This window comes from Belonocnema kinseyi, chromosome 8 (genome assembly GCF_010883055.1).
Source record: "Belonocnema kinseyi isolate 2016_QV_RU_SX_M_011 chromosome 8, B_treatae_v1, whole genome shotgun sequence".
In the NCBI taxonomy this organism is placed as follows: Eukaryota; Metazoa; Arthropoda; class Insecta; order Hymenoptera; family Cynipidae; genus Belonocnema; species Belonocnema kinseyi.
Genome location: NC_046664.1, coordinates 53,950,589 through 53,964,207, shown reverse-complemented (window position 1 = coordinate 53,964,207; position 13,619 = coordinate 53,950,589). Strand labels below are relative to the sequence as shown.

General features: G+C 28.5%; 1 protein-coding gene across 1 annotated transcript in view; it reads right to left on the bottom strand.

Annotated features, from left to right (window-relative positions):
* LOC117179022 (protein NDNF) overlaps positions 1–13,619 on the bottom strand; it is a 47,931-nt gene that overhangs the window by 22,599 nt on the left and 11,713 nt on the right. Inside the window, exon 2 of the mRNA XM_033370646.1 lies at positions 4,703–4,833. Coding sequence (XP_033226537.1) covers positions 4,703–4,833 — 131 coding nt within the window. The remainder of the gene's footprint in view (positions 1–4,702; positions 4,834–13,619) is intronic.

Here is a 13,619-nt window from a genome sequence, read left to right as displayed (position 1 = left end):
TTCTGTCCCCCCGAAATCAGTCCAAGGCCATTTGATGACGACGCCCGACACTTGACTGAAAACGAAAGTTTGGGGTATGATGCCTTTCGAAACGACATTCTGTGAAGATATATATTTTGTGAACTATAAAGTTCGGGAATAAATAAAGAATAAATACAGAATAATAAAAAATAATGAAATATCAGACTTCAAAGCCCAAAATTTCAGCTCTTAAAACAAGGGATACAAGGTGGTGTGTTACGAAAGTATAGGAATACATTCTTTTAAATAAAAATGTTGTATAGGTACTATATTAAATTCAACATAAATCAATTAGAATTTTTAAATTTTCAAGTCGAACTATTTTGAACAATGCAACTGTATATGTTTAAATTATTATTTTTTGGTTCAATCGTTTTGTAGATAATTCGACTTTTGGTTTCCAAATTCAACAATTTTGTCGAAAATTAATTTTTATTTTGTTTATTTTTTATTTATTTTGTTGAATATTCATGATATTTGGTAGAACATTAATCTTTTTGCTGGAAAATTCAGTTCATTGTTTGAAAATTCACCTGCTTTGTTGAAAATTGAAACAGTTTGTTAAAAATTCATATTTTTTAAGATTCACTTCCATGGTTAAAAATCTATTTCATTTATAGAAAATTATTCTTCTTGGTTAACTAATCACTTTTTGGGTTGAACTATTTTTTTGAAAATAAATTCATTATATTTATCATGTTAGTGGAAAATTCATCTGTTTCATTGAAAATGGAATTATTATTTGAAAATTAGTTCTTTGTTGTTGAGAATTTATTTTCTTACGAACAATACAACTATTTCATTTTTGGTTGAAAATTTACCTTTTTGGTTTAAGATACAACTGTTTGGTCCTAAATTAATATGGTTTGAGGGAGGATTCAATAATTTGGTATAAAATGAAACTGTTCGTTTAAAAATTCATATTTTTTATTTAAAACCTATTTAGTTAAAAATTAAACTATTTTTATGAAAATTTAACTGTTTAACAAAAAATTCTATATTTTTTCCTTGGCCAAAAATTTAACTATTCCATTTTTAGACAATTATTCTTCCTGGTTAACAAATCACTTTTTAGGTTAAACTTTTTTCTTGAAAATTAATTAATTATATTTATCATGTTAGTAAAAAATTCATCTGTTTGGTTACAAATATGATTATTTTGTTGCAAATTCCTTTTTGTGGTCGTTCAGAATTAAGTTTTTTACTAACAATACAACTATTTTATTTTTGGTTGAAAATTGATTTTTTCTAGTGAAAAAATCTTCCGGGTTAAGAAATAACCTCCTGGGCTGAACGCTTTTTTGTTGAAAATTAATTAATTAAATAAAAATATTCATCATTTTGTTTGAAAATTGATCTGTTTGGTTTAAATGTAATTGTTTTGATGAAAAGTCTTTTTTTTGCGATTTTAGCTCCCAATGTAACTATTTCATTTTTTCTTAAAAATTTATATTTTATAGTGGACAATTCACGTCTTTTGTTCAAAATTCGTCTTTTTTGGCCGAAATTAATCTTCTTGGTTGAAAATGTATCATTTTTGGTTATGAATGAACTTTTTACTAACTAATTATATATATAATATTAATTATAATAAATGTTTTTCAAGAGGGGCATTTTTAGTTTAAAATTTGACTTTCTGGTTACAAATTATTATTTTTTTAATTAGTTTTTTTGTCTGAAGTTTTCACTATTATATTTTAACTTGAAATCTTACGAAATTACATATTCGTAGTTTATGTACGGCCCCTAAGAACAATTGGCCGGGAACTTCATTTACGCGTGTTCGATTCCCATCAGAGCTAATGAAAAAGAGGATCGTGTGTCGCCAATAAACATTTGTAATATTCAGTATCACAGAAAATATACCAAAAGATCAAAATATAAATTTAAACTTCTTGAATAAATAATAGAGAGGGATGGACCAGATGAAATGCTTCTAGGTTAATTCTCAAAATAATGTATTGCCAATAGCCCTCGATTATGTGATATGGTGCTTCCGAATGACCTTGGCGAATATATCCCCATTCCCTCGGGTGATTAATCGCTTCTTTCTTCTCCGAGACTATTAGAAGGTTCCGCCTCGAGGCAGATTTTTATTTAGTCTTGACAATTTGAAATTCTAATTTTGTGACGATCCTCGAAAATAAGTCGCCTGGCTTGGCTGGAGACGGTCTAGACGGTCTGTAATTATTTGTGACTCGATCCCAACGTAAAACGGCTAGTACTCGTGAATGAACCGAAAGTATAGCAAGCACATTTGGTGCTTTTTTTTTTAGAACAAAAAATCTTTTGTAAGCTCTTCTTCTGAAATAAGGCAAGAAAACCAGCAATGAAAAGTAGGTAACTCATTTCTTTAAACTAGCTTATAGGATGGCCGTTTCATTGCAGAACAAGATTCTCGGTTATTTCCCGGTTCAGTAACATTTTTCACGGTCAATGAAAGTAAGAAGTTTGAACTCTAGAGCTAAAAATATTTCCATTTGATGTAATAAAAACTGAGCTGCAAATCATTTTAAGCGATTTTAATCTAGAAATATTAAAAATTAAACAATTACATTCAAAATATTGAAACATCTGTATTTTGTTTGAATTTTAAATTATTTTTGAAATTTTTTCAGAACTTCGAAACATCTTTTTAAATGATTCGAATTCTTCCATTTTTTTTAATTGTGCAAAATTGAAAATATTTCCTTAAAATCTTTCAGATTCATTTTTGACAATTTTTTAAATCTTCTTTAATCTTTTTAAATATTCTACTAAAATTAAATTTTCAATCTCAAAAGTAATTTTCAATTATCTAGGAATCTTAAGAAATGTTTTTTATTCTTTTAAAGCCTTTCACAATTTTTAAAATTCATCAACATTCTTTATTCTAAACCTACAATAACCTATAATTTGTTTCAAATGTAGCTGTAGGCTAATTGCACCGAAATATCAAATTTTTCCGGTATATATAGAAGCTTAGTTTGAATCATTTGAAATAATTTCACATTTTTAATTAATTCATATTGCTTCCAGACCTTTTAAATACCTCTTTAACTTGCTTGATTTTTTTCTGGGAATAATAATATGTGTTCAATATTTATTAGACATTAAAATGATACAATTTTACTTTTAAGTTTAAATTTTTTGAAAATAGAACAATAAAAATGTTAAGACTTGAGGTTTAGCTGTTTCGTTTAATTTTGAATATTTTTATTTATAATTACTGATTTTAAAGGAAGAGCCTAATACTTCTAGATATTAAGCACTTTTTCTTTTTCATAATTAACACATTTCAAATTTTACTTTTAAGACTAATATTTATTTTAAAGCTTTTTCGAAATTTTTTCAAATGATAAATTGTTTTATTATTATTATTATTATTATTATTATTATCACATTATAGTATGGCAGTCAAATGTTATAAAAAAATTATTCCCCAATATTAAAAAACATTTACAATTAAAGTTATCTCTTTTATCGATTATATTAAGAAATATTCAGAAATCATTTTTTTCCCCAAACAGATTTTTTTAAAAATTTGATTTACTAAATTGATGGTGAACGAAATTCATAATCTTTATTAATAGATAAATACCTATAATCTCATCTTATATGATCAGTGTGTCATAGATAGGATCTCTTTTTCATTTTAAAAACATTTGGCAGAAAAGTTAAAAACAGAATTGGTGCTTTTATTATTAATGAATCAGTTACAATTTTAATTTTTCTGTTCAGAAATAAATTTTTGCTTAAAATTACTCTTATGGAAACTGAGATTTATAAAATTGCAGAAAATTTCAAAGAGCAAACTGAAAACAGCCACTTAAAGTCATATTCGAGTAGTATAGCAACCTACCAGGTAGTTAACAACAATGACTGCGAGATATTTAATAATTTCGTTACACCTATTTTTTAATTACATCGAAAAAAAAATTGATTTCGAATTTCGCATGGAATCGAAACTTACTGAAAACGTAATAGATTCTTATTACTTTTTGTTGGTACAAATTCTATCGAATTTCGAATGGCAAACTTCAATGCCAAAATAGCAAAGCTGGAATAGGAAGTTCGTTCCTGAGTAGGCCAAAAATGCTCGGAACCTGTACTATCACGGTATGCCCCGGCATGTGCATCTGTTGCTACCGCGCATGCGCAGTCACCTCATGCCAACCCAACTTTGCCATACGGAGAGATTATGGGTCTGAGCGTTTTTGACCGGCTTTGTGTTGTGAGGGGGGGGGGGGGCTTTATTATTATGACTCTGGAAATAACTTATTATTCCGGCTTACGAACTTAATTCACGCATTTTCTATTTAAGCATTCAACACTGTCATACTATAATCGCTATATTTTATCAAAAAATGCATCCTCTTTCATGCCGATCTCACATGAGAAAGTCGCTTAAGAAAATTATAACAGCATCTCATACAAAATTTGAAAGAAATTTATTATGGAGCAGGTTTTGGTTTGTTTCTGCAAAACCTGCATTTTTTAAAAGTTTGATACCCAATTAAGTAGGCCCCTAAAGTAGGTATAGAGGCCCCCTGCGTTGCGTAGTTTTTTGTGACGCTACTGTTGGAAAGCAGTATATTTTTTATAATGCATATTTTTAACAGGTTTTGTAAAGCTTGTTAAATTTGAAGGCGTAAATGATATATAAGTATAAGTTAGTTTAGATAGTTTTTTTGGGACTCACATTTCGGCCCTTCGCTGTTTGGATCTTTTTCTGGGGGGTCAACATAACTCACTGTCCAGGATATGGCCCCACTGCAAGGAGTGACGAGCAAGGTCAAAGGCGGCCCTTCGCTGGGACTCAGATAGTAGAATCTGTAATTATTTCATCTGCATCCAGTATGATATTGCCATTCAGTAGATGTTAGGAGTGAATAGAAATTATGCCGTATAAATTAATTATCAACATTCAGGGTGTACAGTAGAGTGGTCCAAAAATGGATTGGAAAATTTGTTCTCCGAATTTTTAAGCATATCGCCCCCAAATTTTTTCAAATTTACCAGGAAGTAAATGAGAGGTTCCGTAAACTCCATGAAGTTTAAAACGTATTTCCCATAAGAAAAAAAGACGTTTTTGTAAATTTGATTCAGAATTGTCTATATTAGGTGAATCGGGTTGAAACTCAACATTTCTCTTCGCAATTTAGCTATAGAATACAGATTAATAATTATTTTTTAAATATCGCTCCCATAAGTCTGTTTTACAAGATTTCGAAAAAACCCCATATGTGAAAAGTTAGGTTTTGCGAGTTTCTGGTACCAATTATAATTTTTTGCGGTTTTTAAAATTAAACTATTTCTGATACATAAAATACTATTTTCTACTAATAATGAAATGCTCAAATAAATTATTTACACAATTTATTACTGTTTGTATCAATTTTCTCTTAGAACAGAGTTATAAAGTCGTGCTTTTTCCAAATTGTTTAACTGATTTTAATTTTTTAGTTTGATCGAGGCAATAAATAATTAAATATAACAGAAATAATTGTTTAAATAATTTATTATAATGTATAATAATATTTTCTTAGAATAATGCTACAAAGTTGCAGTTTTTTCTAAAATTGTCCACTTTTTGTCTACTTCTTACTTACAATTAGAGTGAGGTACAAATGAATGCAAGTCAACAAAAATAATTATTTAAGCAAATTATTATTGTTTGTAACTATCTTCTTATATAGTAATGCTAAATAGTTTTGACTTTTTCTAAAATTGCCTACTTTTTTCCAAGTTTGAACTTAGAGTGAGGTAACAATTAATTGAAGTTGACAAAAAAAACAATTAGTGATTATTTTTATTAATATTCTCTTCAAACAATGCTATAAACTCTGATGGAAAAGAATTAGTACAAAAGTCAACAATAAAGTATAGGTTTATGAAATTCAAAAAAAAAATCATAAAAACACTTTTAATTTTACGTAAATTGTTGTAAAATCTTTACAAAAAAATACAAGATTTGACAAAAATTGAAATATTAAAAAGCTGTACTGACAATTATGTTGTAGATACTGGTAGTACAAGTATAAGGTAAATTCTTGTAGGAAATTAAAACTATAATAAAATACAACAGTATACAATAAAATAGAAAAAATTACAACATTCGTCTTAATAATAGAAAAAAATTGTACCCTCCTGTAATTTTAGTTGTGATTTATTGTATTTATTTGTAGATTTCTCTGTAAAAATGATTTTAATTTTTTTGATTTTACTTTTTTGTCACAAATTTTCTACCAGAGAAGTTGCTATATAGTTATGATTTTTTCTGAAATTTTTTATCTTCATTCAGATAATGGCTGGAAAGTTGCGGGGTTTTCTGACTTTTTTAACGTTACTTTGGCTTTTTAGTTATGAGCAATTAATAAATAAACGATTGAAAAAATAATTTTTTTAACAATCTATCTATTTTTTGTAAATTTTTTTTTTCTGAAATAAAACATATATATGAAATATTCTTCAAATTTTCTATATGAACCATGCTAAATTCAAATTTTCCTTGGAGTAGTTACTATGAGCCTCTTTGTTTAAATTAATATCGCTATTTTTTATTTGTCCCTAACTAAAAAGTCAAAGAAAATCAGAAAATTTCAGAAAAAGCTAAAACTTTCTAGCATTATTCTAAGAGAAGATAGTTATAAGTCACAATAAATTGTTTAAACAATCATGTTTGTTAACTTGCATTAATTATTGTCTCAGGAGTAAAAAGTGGACAAAAAGTTAACAAAAAAAACCACAATTATCTAGCATTAATATAGAAAAATATAGTTATAAGCAGTCATAATTTGTTTAAAAAAATATTTCCATAAAACTGCATTAAATATTAACTCGTTCGAAGTGAAAATTGGACAAAAAGTGGAGAATTGAAGAAAAAAGTATCTATTTTGGAATACTATAGAAGAAGATATATATAAATGATAATAATTTGTTTAAACAATTATATTTTTTAAACCTAATTAATTATTACCACACTCGTGAAAATCAGTCCAGAAGTTAAGAATTTTATAAAAAACTTAAAACTTTCTATCATTATTAAAAGTTTCATTGCGATTAAAATCAAAAATAACTACAGCAGATAGCCAATGTGAATTTGATCATATAGATTAGCATAATATTATATTTTATATTTAAAATTAGAAGTATCATCAAACTAGGTAATTTCGCACATGTGGGGTAAATTCGGACATCCACAAATTAATAGTTTTAATTACTTAAAGTGGTTTTAACCCGAATCTTGGACCAGTTAAGGCTTAAATTGATTCCAGATTCCACTTGAAATCAACTTTAGTAATTTAAACTATTAATTTAGGAATGTCCAAATATATCTCACATGTGCGAAATTACCTCATTTGGCGGAACTTTTAATTTCGAATATAATTGGTCAATTTTCTGAGAAAAACTAGTTAAATTTACAGGAAATAAATTAGTTTCCAAAAAATATGATAAAGCAAAAAAGTCAGTTTTCCGTAAAAAAGGCATTTAGAAAATATTACAATAAAATAAATACTATAATACAATAATTGAACAATACAATAACACAATACATACAATACAATAAAATAATGTGCAAAGTTCCTGAGAAGAAAACCAAGAATCCAACGACAAATTTTTATTTTCTTTCAAATTTCAATAAGAACATTTTATGGTAGTTGTCCAAATTTGGTCGCTGGATTCTTTGTTTTATTGTCAGGAACTCTGCAAATTAATTTGATAATTGGATGTTGAATAGGATTTTAAATTTCATTTTAATCTCATTAAAATTTATCTAATTTTAATTTTTACAATAAAATAAATAAAAAATAAATTTGAAAAAGTGCACGCAGCGAGAAACGAGCATGCACCGTTCCTGCTATGAAGCCGAAGCGCTGCTACCCGAACTACTAGCCGCTTGTGGAAGTATTTTTCGTCAAGTCCTATATGGTCTTTGACTAATATTTCAAAGTCCATTTTCTTAATACTAAACTTGATACTCATTTAAGGATTTTTCATTTTAAAAAAATATTAACCGAAACTAAAATTCACTATTGACGGTATACCCTCGTAAGTATAGCTACTTCTAAGTAAAACGGAAAAAAGTCGATTACTTTAATTTTTTCCAAAAACTTTTAAAAAAATGTCGCACGATCCGAGACCTCTGTATATCTAAGAAAACAGTTTTTTTTGTTCGAGAAAATATTTTTCAGAGGGCACTAGTCTTCGCTTCCTGAATTCAATTTCCGAGTGAGCAGCAATAGCGACGACGCGAAGCGTCGCGGTGCTACATGTGCTTATGCGGTTAAATGAAGAACACTCTTTTGAGAAGCCATTGTAAAATAAAATTAGCGTCGAAATGCCGGCGTCGCGGCGTCTACAGGGGTCGTGCCTCGCGACCCCCGGTGCTAAATTCAGCGCCGACTTGTCTCGAAGTCCTACTAGAACTGATTCCCTTAAGGTCTAACGTCATTTCAACGACGCTAGTTCCGCGGAAAAGGAACTGATAGGGTTGCTTATAGCGCGTAGCGTCGCGACGCGCCGCGTCATTTGGCAAGATGCAAGAACGAGAATTGACGTCGCCAGTAACTGCTCGAGTTCAGGGTCAGACTGACCACCTGCATTCGAAATTCAATTTAATTTTATTCCCTTAATTTAAAAACTATTTAACTTTTAGTCAAAGCTCATTAAGGCAATTACACTAATAGTGGGCCACCCTTCAATAGTGGACCAACCCTTCTAATTCTCGCCTTAGAATATTAAGTACGTGGATCCCAGCGCAAAAATTGCTCAAAAAGGGGTAAAATGAGAAATAGGTTCATTTTTGCATGAAATTATGGAAAATAGGGGCAAGAATAAAGATTTATTTTTTCATTTGTAAAAGAAGAAACAATCTTTGTATTAGAACTTGAATATTTTTAAATAATGTTCAATGATTTTTTTGATGATTTCTGGCATTAAGGCCATGTGACAAGTGGGCCACGTGACCAGATTCCTACCTGAGCGACACTTTTTTCATATTCTAACTTATTTTCACACAAAGCGCCACATCGAGTTGAAAATTTAGAATATTAAATGAGAAGCACTAAGAAAGGTGGGTCTGGTCCTAAATTTTAATAATTATAAAAAAAAAGAAACAAAAAAAAATATTTTAAAAAACAAACTTCTCTCATAATCATACAGATTTAGGGCCAAATCCACCTTTCTTAGTGCTTTTTACTCATTATCTCAAATTTTTAACTCGATGTGGCGCTTTGTGTAAAAATAAATTAGGAAATAAAACAAGTGTTGGTAAGGTAGGAATCTGGTAACGTGACCCACTCGTCACATGGCCTTGAAGATTTTTTATAATTTAATATACTTGAGTAGTTGAAAATTCATTCATGGTGAAAGAAGCAAGTCCGCGAAAACATATAATTTGTTAAGCAAACAATTTTCTTTCCTAAAAATTTCTTCATTAATAGTTAAATCGTGATACTTATAAGTATAATTAAATATTATTGTCCGAGATGTGTTATTTTTTATCCTTAATATAAGACAATTTTTATACAAATTGAAAACTGTACTCTTCAATGCTCTTAAACTCAAATTGAATGTGCCCTCTACTCCCGATATAAGAATGGTTTCAGACATGTCGCCTGAGCCATTTATGTAAGATTTGGACACATGCCTTAAAGCGATGCAACTAACACGCTGAGAGTGCGGCCCTCATGCTGATTGTCACGCTTGACTGAGCATCGCGTCTATCTCGGTCATGCGGTCATCGCATCATCAAAATTCCGGGACTTTAATTCTAGAAATATTGTAAACCGGGGGTTCTTATATCGGGAGATGAGCAAAGTTGAAGTTTGAGCGCGAACCGTGCATTCACGTTCCTGCATTTTTATTTAATATTATGAAAAGAAACTATTTAGAAATCCATAATATCAACTTTTCAATTAATATTAATAGTTTTACAAATTTTTGAAAGGAAATAACTTGAGATTCTTTGAAATCTTTTAAAATAACTCGAAGGCATGTGACATAGACAAATGTCTATATTACCGACCTTACTTTATCAGTTCACTGAATATTTTTTTGAACCCAAGAACTATTTTTGTAAATAAAATATCGAGCTGAAACTTTGGAAAATGTACAAGAGCACAATAAAATACGTTTAGGTACTCAATTTGAGTTGGAACGTGAAGAACATTAAGAAAACTACGTTAAAGTACAAAGTTTAATAATAAAAGATGTGAAAAAAATAATTCAACTAAATCTTATCCGTCACACAATAAAGGACTTACAACGTAGGACTAGAGCCTCGTCTAGTGGCCGCCAGGATACCGGCTGATGTCGATGGAATTGACAGGCGTGTCCTTTGTTGTGTGCCGGATAAGATATAGTTGAAACATTTTTGTTTACATCCTTTATTATTAAACTTTGTACTTAAACGTAAATTTCATTCAGCTCTTGCATTTTTCAAAGTTTAAGACCGATATTTTATGTATAAAAAAAGTTCGAACGTTTAAAAAATATCGAGGTTCAGAAAAAAGATGAAATAATTTTTAATGAAGTTCCTACCCAAATGAAGTACCTAAACGTACTTTACTGTACTCTAATACATTTTCCGAAGTTTCAGCTCGATATTTTACTTACAAGAAAAAGTTCTTTGGTTCAAAAAACTATTCAGTGAACTGATACAGTGAGGTCAGTTATATATGTAGGTATTTGGCTGTTTCACATGCACTTAATTTCAGTGACTGAGAGTGAATCCCGAGTGACCCGAAAGTTAATATCTTCAAAATCCTTTGAACATTTTCTATGTCCTTTAAATAAATAAAATCTCAAAAAATACATTAAAATATGTAGAAATCGTTTAAAATTTCATAAATAAAATTTTAATTTAATATGATGCAAATATTATTTAAGAAAAATTGAGAAAAATAAGTTCGTTCGAATTTTAATAAATCTCTATATTAATTAAATGTTATATGGAATGTATATTTAAAGAAACAAATATTCAGAATACACTAAAAACTGCGAATAAATGTGCCGAACTGTTAAAAGCTGATTCTTAGTATTTTTTTAAATGTTGAAATTAGGATCGTGAAAATAATTAATTTTTAAACAAAAATAATTTAATCCAAGCGTATCAATTTGTGCTTGAAATAACTAAGTTTACAATCTTGAAAAATTTCGAATTGTGATATTGTTTTTCACAAAAAATTAAGATTTACAATTTTTAAACAATTTTGTCTTGCATCGAACATTTGTATTAAAAAAAGTACATTTCAAGTCGAAAATTATAATATTTTTAATTTAAAAAAAAAGGTTAATAAAAAAATATATCTACATATTGGTAATAAAATCACATTCAGAGGAACTTATCGATTTTTGGGAAAATTGTGTTTAGATATGATTGACAATAAGAAAGTTACGTTTTTAGAAATATGTTAATTTTGAACAATGGGTTTATATTTTAAAGAATAGGCGCAAGAAATATTTTTTTTCACGATCTAAACGAAAAATTTCATAACTTTACAATTCTTTATCCTAATATTGCACGACTGTAGGTACAAACTACTGAATTTAAAAGAAACACAATTTTTGTCTCTAATGTTTCAAATATTTATATAAATTAACATAAAAACAAAAAAATCCTCTATTATTCGTAATCTATTATTTTTTAAATCTAAGAAACAAAATTTTATAGAGATTTCTCAAAAAGAGTGGAAAGATAATTTGCATATTGAAAACTGAACTTGAATTTTAACTAAATAAATATAACAAAATGAGAAAAACGAACTATTTTTTGTTGAAAGTTCATTCATTTCGGTTAAAGAGTCTGCTATTAAATTTCCAGTTAAGAATTAATCTTTCTTGCATCAATATTAAATCATTAGGTTGAAAATTCGTCTTTTTGACTTGAATATTATACAATTTAATGAAACTCTATATCTGTTTTTACTACAAATTTCTTGTTGTTATAAATTTATCTTTTCGGTCTGAAAATTCAACTCATTCGGAAGAAAACTCAACTTTTTGATTAAAAATAGAACTGTCTGCTTAAAAATTAATCGGTTTCAATTAAAAATTAACTTTTAGTACCAAATTTTACTTCGGGTTGAAATTTAAACTACATTTCTATCGGTTGAAGATTTACAATTTCAGTTGAAAATTCTCTTTTTTTGTACGAACTAATTTTTTTAACAGAAAATTCTCTTTTTTCTGCAGAAACTAATTTTTTAAACTAAAAATCTAACTATATTTATAAAAATTGAAAATCAGCCGTCTTGTTGAAAAGTCGCATTCTCGGGTTTAAAATGCAACGATTTTGTAAAAGATTCGTCGTTTGGCTTGAAAATTCAGTAATCTGGTAGAAAAATCAACTATTTGATACAAGATTGAACTTAATAGAAAATGTGTTTGGACCAACATCACATTCAATGCTCAACTCTATTTAGTTGAAAAATCGTTTAATTTGTGGAAAATTCATCTTTTTTGGTAGAAAATTAATATAATTGGTTGAATATTCGACTGTTGGTTTGAAAATGCATTTAGTTGGTTAAAAATTAATCCTTTTCTCTCGAAAATGAAATTTTTATTGAAAATTTAAATTTGAAGCTGGAAAATTCCACAATTTGGTAGTACATTTAACGCACTGTCTATGTTTACGGAATTTGCCGTAACTTTGACCCCTTTTCTAACTTGTTCAGGGAAAACGTTAAAGAAATTCCACAACTATAGACAGCACCAAATTTAACTATTTAGTTATATTAACTATCACAGTTATTGTTAAAAATTTACCTTTGCAGACAAATTCATTTTTTTGGTTGATGATTCATAATTTCAATTGAAAATTAGTTTTTATTTCGTTAAGAATTATTTTTTTTTAACTACACTTCTAACTAGGCTGTTGAATATTCAAATTATTAGTTGAAAATTCACGGTTTTGTTAAAAATTCGCATTCTCGGGTTTAAAAACAAAATAATTTTTAGACAAAAATAAAAAAAGAGGAAAGAAAAATGAAAAGGCAGCCAACCACATCCCCTTCCTTCTTTTTTTCTTTCTTTCGTCTTTTTTATTTTTAATGTCATCAAATTACAATAAAATAAGATTCAAAATAAAAATAAATAAAATTGCATTACCAACTTTACTTTAATTGTGGGTCCGGATGCAATAAGGGCACATAAAATTTTTTCGTGCGAAAACGAAGTCTCTGTACGTCAGTTTTTGGAATTTTTTAATAAAATTTTCAGAAAATATACCTTAGGGTATCCTTCGATTCATAGAGGAACAGGAATTCAAAATAAAAAATTTTTAAAATTTTTAATAATTTTTTTCTGATGCTCGGCGCGAATCGGACTTTTGTAACTTCCAGCGTTTCGTTTATCGAGCGAATTTTGAGCAAGCAAGGACTTCTCGTGACAAAAATGCGGAGAAAACTATGATAAAGTTTTTTAAAAAGTTTTAGATCAAAATAATTAATAGTTTAGTAGTAGTGATGATTTTAGTTAATGTCAGCGCTGGAGTTTTCGAGTGTACTATAGACACTGGGGCTTACCGCCGCCGCCGCCACACCATGATCACTCAAAAGTGACCTTGAACATTCGCATTGTAAACAAACCTATGCAAAAGTTCATTGAACTTTTTC